This window comes from Lolium rigidum, chromosome 1 (genome assembly GCF_022539505.1).
Source record: "Lolium rigidum isolate FL_2022 chromosome 1, APGP_CSIRO_Lrig_0.1, whole genome shotgun sequence".
Lineage (NCBI taxonomy): Eukaryota > Viridiplantae > Streptophyta > Magnoliopsida > Poales > Poaceae > Lolium > Lolium rigidum.
The window spans coordinates 46,035,815-46,046,058 of record NC_061508.1 but is presented as its reverse complement, the minus strand read 5'-3'; the positions used below and the strand labels follow the sequence as shown (position 1 = coordinate 46,046,058).

Below are 10,244 nucleotides of genomic sequence, written 5' to 3'. Positions count from 1 at the left end.
CACTTATATAAGCCTCTGTCTCGTCCAAGACCATTCTCGAGGCGTGACAAAGACTAAGAGTGAAGATTGAATTCAAGTTGGTCAGCACATGAAACATAAAGATCGTACCACTTTAAATCTGTGATCTTGTGGATGGCAAACCTTGTAAATTATGCTTCATGAGCTAACCCACTGTATCAACATAATTAATATAAACCTCTTACAACTGATTAATCGTGATGTTCTACCAAGTTCAACATCACAAGACATCATCATTCTTAGTTCAACAAGGTACACACTACAAATTTATTACATGCTAACATCTCATTTTCCACATCTCAACTATCTTCTTCATCTTGTTTTTTTGAACTTGGGCAAGCTTGAGATCTGCAACATAGTACTCTAGTTTTTTCTTTTCTTCTTTCAAAGTTGCAACAACCAACAGAGCACTCCAGCTTCTTCTTTTCTTCCTTCAAAGTAGCAAAATAGTACTCCAGCTATTTCCTTTCTTCTTTGAAAGTACCAACTTCCTACTCCACCTTATGCCTCCTTGCAGTCTCAAGCTCCAGGTCATTATTAGTTACCTCTACTACATACTCCAAAGCATTACTTAGTTGTTTATGTAACTCCATGTTCTTCTTCTCTAATTCCTTCTTTGTCAAAACCACGTGGTAATTCTTAGTTGCGTACTCTACATTGCCATGGATTCTTGAGTCTCTCTCATTCTCATACTGCAGCCAAAGCTTGCACAAAGCTTGCCTAAGTTGAAGTGGTCACTTCCCATCTACCCAATGAATCTTGTCACACATCACATCCTCCTATACATTGATACAAAATTTCATGCATTAGCTAATTATAAGTAGGTAAATATAAGTACTGAGCAATACTAAGCAAAACAAATGTCAAGCACTAGCCAAATATAATTATCAATACTAAGCATGCAAAAGCAATGCTCTAGATAAAAAAATATAAAAATAAAGTAGCTAAATTATCCAGGCAGTAGCTAATGTATCTACACAATGCAATTAACCTACCTTACATCCACAACCCAAGAATTTTCTCCCTATGTTTTCTCATTCGAAGCAAACATATTTATACATGGGCATGTCATGTTTGCACCTTAAATCGTTGTCATCATAAATGATGTAGTCTAGGTCTAACATGGTTTATGGGATCTAAAACATGGCGGGGGAAGCAATATTTAGACATACAATGGACGAATTGAAGCTCCTATGAATAAACCTAATTTGACAACTCAAACCCTACCGGCGAACGAGGACTGAGGCCGTGACCCTTGTCAAACTCTGAGAGCAAGCTGTCTTGGCTGCTCTCTCCATCATTACAGGAGGGCATGGCGACGGCGCAGCGATGCGACGACGACAAGCGAACAAGACATATGAGAGCGAGAGGTAGCTGGTGGGAGAGACTGAGCTGATTCGTTCTGTCTGTGTCGAACCGAACCTATCTTAGCCCCCTCGAGAGTTAACGGCTCGGGAACGGTCATTGTCCTAGTCATCACTTGACAGTGGGCTTGGGAGGGTTAAAATGCTATCACTCCAATCTCTACGCCATCTCTTGTGACATGCCCTATGAATGATATTTAGACTACCCACAATGGCAGTATCATAGGTAGTATCATGCATTCCATACATGAAAAATGCTGATGTGGCAGTGCAATTAAGGATGATAGAGAGTGTACTAGTATCATAGGTAGATACCGTATCATAGCACATACTACTATAAAAAATAATATCAAGTAAATCTTGTACACATATTTGCATTGAGATTCTACAAAACAATTAATATATGGAGACTATGATACTAGTATATGATACCATGCATTGTGGAGATAGTAACATGTAGTAGTATCATACGCATGATACTTTTATACGATACTATGCATTGTGACTAGTCTTATATATGATAAAATTACCGGTGTTGATACCAAGATGTGGCCGTTGTCCTAAACGTGGTAGCTTTATGTAATTTTCTCGGGATGGAGCGACCAGTTGTGTGCCTTGACTGATGAACAATACTGTGCCTTGACCCCCTTTTGTGAATGTTGGATCTAGAATCGACGGTTAGATGTGCATGAAGAGTTTCTTGCTACAGAACACATCAACATGCTATCTACAGTGATTAATCCTGGCCATCTTGGTGGTGCCCTAGGCATCGCTCTCCCCCGAAACGCCCAGCCACCAATCCGCCGCCGCCGCCGCCGCAACGCCATTACGCCATGCTCCATCTCCGGAAGCTCATTTCCCCCTTCGTCTCCACATCCCATCTCCCCGCTCTCTCCCAGACCTCCCCCATCTTGCCTCTTTACCGCCTGCTCGCCACCACCGCGTCCACCCCACCGGAACCTTTCCCCGTCGAGGACTACCTCGTCACCGCCTGCGGCCTCACCCGACCCAAGGCGCACAAGGCGTCCAAGAAACTCTCGCACTTCAGGTCCCCCTCCAGGATCGACGCCGTGCTCGCCTTCCTCTCCGCCCTCGGCATCTCCCGATCCGGCATCGCCGGCGTCGTCGCCGCCGACCCGCAGCTCCTCTGCGCTGACGTGGAGAACAACCTGGCGAAGCGCGTCGCAGAGCTCACCGACCTCGGCCTCACGCGTCCACAGATCGCCCGCCTCATCCCGTTGGCCCGCGTCTCCTTCCGCACCAGCTCCCTCGCCAGCAACCTTGGCTTCTGGCTCCCTGTCTTTGGTTCATTCGAGAAAATACTCAAGGTCATCAAGGCAAACTCCGGCCTCCTCGCCACCGACCTCGAGAAGGTGGCCAAGCCCAACCTGGCCCTCCTTCAGCAATGTGGGATAAATGTTCGGGAAGATTTCAGTGCATATATCATCCGGGTGCTCACTAGTCATCCTGTGCACGTCCACAATGCTTTGTTGAACATCGAGAAGCTTGGTGTGCCGCGCAACTCTCCAATGTTTCGCTACGCTCTCATGACGTTTGCCGCTCAGAGCAAGGAGAGACTCGCCAAGAAAATGGGGATCCTCAAGATGCTTGGTTGGTCAGAGGACGATGTGTTGATTGCTGTCAGGAAGATGCCGGGTATCCTCGCCATGTCTGAGGAAAGGCTGAGGAAAAATGTCAATTTCTTGATCACTGATGCTGGGCTGGAGATACCTTACATTGCTCGAAGGCCAGTGCTGGTCATGTATAGCCATGAGGGCCGGGTGTTGCCCCGACATTCCTTGCTAAAAATTCTCAATGCAAGGGGTTTGCTTGATGCTAAAACAGATTTCTATACTATAGCCGCCATGACCGAGAAGAAGTTTTTGGACAAGTTCGTGCACCCTTACAAGGATAGTATTCCAGGCCTCGCTGTGTCTTATGCATCTAGCTGTGCTGGGAAGGTACCAAATGGAGTTGATACCTGAGAAGACAAAGGAACGAGAGACTACTCATTATTGTGCTGGAGTGTGCTGATAAGATTGCTGTATTAGAACATACATTTTGAGGCTAGTCACCCCCTTGTTCCATTGTTGAAATGTTCGACAATATGCTTTAGCTGATTATCTGTAGCTTCACAGATTGGCGAATAGAAGAACTACTCCCAGGTTTTGACTTTCAGATCTTCTGTACCTCTTGGCTACTGACATCATTGCTTCCTAACTCCTAACCTGAATTCCTATTTTAGATTTGGACTTACTTGATAACTGTTGTCATGATTTGTATACTGCTATGATTGATGGTGGCTAGAAAATTCTGTTAGTCTGCTGCTGCCAATGCATATTAAGAAAAATAGACACACTGCATGTCAGTAAGCAAGTGCTAAGATGTTCAAGACATTTGTTGTGGAAGTTCTCTGTTCAGTTTTGCAGTTGTTGCTGAAGATGATACTGGCTAAGTGTTTCAGTTTATTCCATGTCTGTATTCAATGTATATACATTCAGATAGTGCATACTGCTGCCATTTATACTATTATATCTTCTATTACAAAAAAACTGTTATGATGTTAGATATTAGAAGTCAGTGGATTTTTAATATTTTCTTTAGAAAGACACCTTGAATACATTGAATATAAATGGTTAACAAGGACATATATGAGTTGGTAGTTCTCATGAGTGGGATGTCTCTTGTTAAATATATTTGGAAAACAAGTTGCGATCTTAAGCATAGTTGTGCATCTAAAACTGTTATCACTGTAGGCATTTGCTTGTGTGGCACTTACTGCGAAGCACTTGGATGTCCTTGCCAATAGAATCGAAGTTTCACGATTGCTTGATATCTTTGTTTTATTAAATAATGCACATGCCAATTATGTGTGAACTTGTGACAATTTTGTACTTCTGCGATTTCAGCTTCCTTCAAAACTCAAAAGCCAGGTCTGCTAAGTTGTTAATCGCCATTGCCTCTTGGTTGTAAATTAAACCTTTCTTTCACACTATTATTTCCACATGAAATGTGCAGCTTCCCCAAATTGGTTATGCAAATGGATAACCTGGCTCCATTGTTAATGACCGAATTACCCCTGGATTTCTGATAGTCCTCTTTGGTGATATAATTCGGTGCCAGAGTCAGAGATTTTGTTTTGTTATGTTGTGTTTTAAATTGTAATATGTTCACACACCCCAAAGTTTGTTGCCACACTTTGTCTTGCAACCTATCATTTTGAATTGTAGGCATTGGATTATTTTTTTGAAACATTCAGTGCTTGACTGTTTGTGCTTGTGGCACTAGTTGCACACACTGCGTCTGTGACTGCCTGTTACTCCATGACTGATCTTTTCACAACGAAATTGCTGCTGTCTTAACATTGGAGAAGTGGTCGAGCACACATTTTCAGTTTGCTTCCAGAAATCTTCCGAGCTGTTTGAAATTCCAGCCTTAATAAGACGCAGTGTTAAACCTTGTTTGAGCCCTCGTGGACTGGGTTGCAACTTTGCAACCAACCTACTAACCATCTAAAAACAGGTTGGTTCTGCACCGTGTCTATATGTTGCAATAATATCTTGTTATTTTTTTACAATTTTATGTGTTTTCTGATAAGATAAATTAATCTGCTGGCTGATAAATACAGTACCTTTTTTCAGTCCTTTATCCTTTCTGAAACAACAAATGAACTTGCTAGCATTTGCGAATTCCCTATTGTCACATGCACATGCCAGTACGAGTACATTTTTTTTTTGGATTGTAGAACTTCTGTATAAATTTGGGAGGATATGAATCCTAATTTTTTTTAATGTGGACACTCTTTAGATCATAGTATTGGAGTTATCAAATTCCCATGTAATCCAATTCTATGTCACTAATCCCATAGGTATCTCAACATGAGTTTAAACCTTATTTTTATTTCATTCGATAAGTTTAATGCACTTTCACTCTTATATTTCTCTGAATTCCTCCAAAATTCTATGAAAGACATCTAATGTTGAATTTCACCGTTCCGAAATCATCTAGGAATTCATAAGCATGTGAGATGTGACATCTTAATCATGCCTGTCCTATTTCTATGTTGTCAAGAAATTTTGGAGAGTCTAAATTTCCTATATGGATTTTTTGATTTGTACGGTTGCCATTTACATTAATTTAGGTTTTCCTTTGCACTACGTTTCATGGCAGCCACATAGAAGTCTATCTCCACTACAACTTCTTTAATTTTTTTATGGTGCAAATTGAAGTGGTGTTCACCGTATCTTATAGGATTCAGAATTACACGACTCTCACGTTCTCTTCTCTTTTTTTTTTTTGACATAAAAGATATATCAACCTTAACGATTGCAACACAAGAATACACAGCTCAGAAGCTAGGGTACTACTATTAGCTCTACTAATTAAGACGCAATTTTGAATTTTAAATATGTATTCTCCGTTTAAATTTATACAGGAGTATATGAATTTTCAAATACAGTACAGTATATATGAGCTGATGAGCAGGAAACCGGTGTAAACCCTACAGCTACAGGCTAGCCCTGACGAAAAAAAAAAAACCCTACAGGCATAGCTGCACAGCTCTCTCCCCGAACGGTCAGAGGCCAATCTGCCGCCGCCGCCGCCGCCGCCGCCGCCGCAACGCCATGCTCCATCTCCGGAAGCTCATTTCCCCCTTTCTCTCCACAGCCCATCCCCAGACTTGCTCCCTATACTCCCACTTCTCTCGCCACCGCCTGCTCGCCACCACCAGGCCCACCTCACCAGAAACTTTCGCCGTCGAGGACTACCTCGTCACTGCTTGCGGCCTCACCCGACCCAAGGCACGCAAGGCGGCCACGAAGCTCTCCCACCTCAAGTCCCCCTCCAAGATCGACGCCGTGCTCGCCTTCCTCTCCGCCCTCGGCATCTCCCGCCCCGGCACCGCCGCCATCGTCGCCGGCGACCCGCAGCTCCTCTGCGCCGATGTGGAGAACAACCTGGCGAAGCGCGTCGTCGAGCTCACCGACCTCGGCCTCAAGAAGTCCCAGATCGCGCGCCTCGTCCCGGTCGCCCGCTCCTCCTTCCGCCACAGCTCGCTGAGCCGCAACCTAGGCTTCTGGCTCCCGGTCTTCGGCTCCTTCGACAAGCTCGTCCAGGCCCTCAAGGTGAACGGTGGTCTCCTCGGATCTGACCTCGACAAGGTGGCCAAGCCCAACCTGGCCCTCCTCCAGCAGTGCGGGATAGATGTTCGACAATTCCCCGGCACCTACGTTAGCCGGGTGCTCACCATGCTCCCCGAGCACGTCCAGAACGCGGTGTCCTACATCGATAAGCTTGGCGTGCCGAGGAATTCGCGAATGTTTCGCTATGCGCTCATGGCCTTCGGCGCTCAGAGCCAGGAGATACTTGACAAGAAATTGGTAACCCTGGAGATGCTTGGTTGGTCACAGGATGATGTCTTGATCGCTGTGAGGAAGATGCCGGGTATACTGACCATGTCTGAGAAAAGGCTGCACAGAAATGTGGATTTCTTGACAAGGGTTGTTGGGCTGGAGATACCTTACATTGCTCAAAGGCCTGTGCTCGTCATGTACAGCCTTGAGCGACGCTTGTTGCCCCGGCATTCCTTGTTAAATATTCTCAATGCAAAGGGATTGCTTCATCCTGACCTTGACTTCTATACTGCGGTTGCGCTCACCGACAAAAGGTTTCTGGACAAGTATGTGCATCCTTATGAGAAGAGTATCCCAGGCCTCGGTGCGACTTATGCGTCTTACTGCGCTGGGGAGGTATTGGACGGAGTTTCTTCCTGAAAAGACAAAAAAGGAACAAGAGGCTCTACAGATACCTTGGCTCAACAATAGTGTTGCTTTTTTTTGGAACAGAATTTTAAGGTTCGTCACCCCCTTGACCCAATTTTCAAATGCATGTAGGTGATCCTGTGTAACATTACTAGTTAACAAATAATAGATCAACATATGTGATCACCATCATCATCGATATGGAATGTGGAATGCCAATGCCAGTAGTGAACATGCCTGATTTCTATCAAGTTTACTGATAATGTATAAATTTAGATCCAGACTTGACATCCCTGCCTCTGGACCTGATGCAATATTAACTGTGGAATTTCTCTGAGAAGATACTTTTGTTAAAATCTGACTTGCATTTTGATAAAGCTTGTCATGTTGGCGGTTCAAGTTTTCTTAGAAATGCAACTGTTGAAATGATAGACACCAGATGCAGATTTTGCTCTTTTTTTATTTGCTACATACTGAAAATAGTGTTCTTTTGGGGTATACATCTTTGGTTTGTGAACCCAGCAGTGATTTGCTGACTCCGATTCACAAACTGACTTTTCGATTTGTGAGCTCGGTTATTTTGGGTTGACATAAGGAAAAAGGTGAGGGATGTTACATGGTTGGTTGTAGAGTATAATGTCCTAATAATTCAATAAACGATTTGCAATATGTTACGCAAGCACACAAACATCAAGTCATAAAACAGGAGTTACCATGCTACCATAGAGAATAGCAGGTAATATTGAATTGCTAAGCTAACTAGATACATGTTACATCATTCCCAAATGAAGTAACCAATGAACTGATATACTGGTTATGTGCAAGATCATGAGCTTAGCTAAAGAGGCAATATGCCACTACTCTCCTTGTTGATGAATATGCTGCAGAAGCTCTAGACTTTACTACAATTTTGAGCCTCAGAACTTGGACCTTAACTTCAGAAAAATACACCTTTTCTACTTTGCTTTTCCGGCCAGTTGAATATTTCTTCTTTCTCTTATTCTTTGTCGAAATCATGACATGTATGATCATCGTTGAGTATATCCTCGAGGTTCCTGAATTGGAACTCTAGATAGAGTTCGTTTCAGTTTCCCACTTACAAAAGGACCTTCTTTGATAACTATTTCGGAGAATTTTAATTCAAGCAGTATATTTGAGTGGATAAAAGTTATCTGCTGTCAATAGATTTTGTTTTCACATTAAGGATTATACAAGGAGACGATTGAATTCCTCTGTGCCTATAAGCTACTAATACCACATAAACCAATTTTCTTTGAAACTTCTGCTGCACCTGATGCTGCAACACTGCATCCAATTGACTCATGGCCGAGATGCGGGGGATGAACTCTAGAATTAGTGAAGGTAGAAAACAAAATTCTTCCGCAGCCTATTTGTATTTCATTTGTGGAGATGAATTGGATCAGGATTTCAACTATTCATAATTGAAAAGAAAATGATAAATGCAAATGCAAATGCAATAGTTAAAGTTGGTTTTTATCCTTGAAATTTACTGTTTGGATCAAGATTCTCCAAGAGTTACAAGATATATCCCCTTGGGTAATGGGAAGCTGACCTGAAAAATTCAAATCGAGAAGAACAGACTTTCATATAGCTGAAGAGTTGCAATGGAGGGAACTTTGAGGGGGTAGTCAATGATCATGACCTTGTGGTTTAGAAGACGAACAGGAGATACACGGCAAATAAATGGTTGTAGCATCTTCTAAGACAACAAATTCTACTCCAATCTAGTCTTATTTCAAAATTTTCAATATATATGCTACACTGATGCTGCATTGTCTTTATCGACAACATAAACAGTGACACACTGCCTTCTTTTGCTTTTACATCCATTCAGAGTCTTGACAGCTTATTTCTTCATGTACAGAGCTTGTAGCCTGACAGTAAAGCAATGGAGGAGCTATCTAATGGAGCATCTATCAAGGTTGGCGGCGCGAGTTGGCAGCGTAGCTTGTCAGTGTTGTGTTTGATCGGTTGGCCATATTTTTTTCTGATTGATCCGATTTGCTCAGCAATGACGAGTTCAGACTTCAGACTGGACAAACTTATGTTGGTAAATTTTGGCGCACATGTTGGTACCCTACCGAACTAGTCTATGTGAGGACTATAGGAGCGCAGTGAGAAGCATTTTTCTTTTGAAATTTAGATATCTCCAATCCAGTCGGAGCTGGTTTCTATGCATATGTGGCAAAGCATGGTTCGTCGGTTTTTTGTATTTCATTTTTTTTTTTTGGTTTTGATCCTGCCAATTGACGTTGTTCCGAGTCTAGTGATTTGATCTGAGACCTTTGTAGTTTGTATGCTAATGTTGAGCACACTGTACACGCGTCACTGCATAAGATAGTTTGCTGAAGCTTTGGCCGGAAGGTGCTAAATTATACTTCAGTCCACTGACCACTACCCTATATTATTATTACCTATATAAAAGTTGATCAGATTCACGCTCTGTGCTTACTACTGCTACTGTTCATGAGCTATTTTTCCTTCTGTTTCTCTAATCAGCTCTCGACACGTCTTTAAGTAAGATAGACTGATCAATTTTCCTAAAATTATTTTTCAGCCAAGCGCGCAACCGGCTACCGGTTATACCACGTCTTGTGTGGTCAAAGCGGCGGACACTGCCTGGTCTTCAGTGATGAGTTTCCACTTCCACGTGCCCCTCTTCCACCGCTCAAGAGCAACAAGTATAGCTTTTATTTTTTTTCTCTCCTATCCATCAACCCACCACCGCGCCGCCCTTTCCCTCGATGAAGCTAAGGATGCCCAGCGACGTGCGTGCGGAGGCGAGCTTGGAGCAGAGCAGCAGCCAGGGGACGCCGATCTTGGGGGTGGGGCACGTGCCTGCCGACAGCATCCATCGCAGGGCAGGCGCGGGCCAGGGATGGCGCCCTCGGGGCGGAGCGGCCTAGGCGACCTCCTGGTGGAGCAGCAACAGGCAGGGGACGGAGGTGGGACACGCGCGTGCCGCCGCCAGCCACCGTGGGACGGGGCAGGCGCGTGCCAAAGACGACGTCCTTGAGGCGGAGCGGCATACACGACATGCGCGCTGGTGGCGGCGACCTCGGGGCGGAGCAGCGACGGG

The 10,244-nt window shown here is 43.9% G+C and overlaps 1 protein-coding gene and 1 pseudogene across 1 annotated transcript; both read left to right on the top strand.

Moving 5' to 3' along the window:
* Positions 1-2,188: 2,188 nt before the first annotated feature.
* On the top strand, positions 2,189-3,701 carry LOC124672394 (annotated as a pseudogene).
* Positions 3,702-5,987: 2,286 nt separating this feature from the next.
* LOC124672383 lies at positions 5,988-9,386 on the top strand. The gene is made up of 2 exons (XM_047208623.1): positions 5,988-7,237; positions 9,030-9,386. The coding sequence occupies exon 1, from the start codon at positions 6,008-6,010 to the stop codon at positions 7,154-7,156; it is 1,149 nt and encodes a 382-aa protein (XP_047064579.1). The 5' UTR covers positions 5,988-6,007; the 3' UTR covers positions 7,157-7,237; positions 9,030-9,386.
* The last annotated feature ends 858 nt before the right edge of the window (positions 9,387-10,244 follow it).

Excerpts from the sequence above, each read along its gene's own strand:
- LOC124672383 (XM_047208623.1), top strand. The coding sequence starts at position 6,008 with ATGCTCCATCTCCGGAAGCTCATTTCCCCCTTTCTCTCCACAGCCCAT.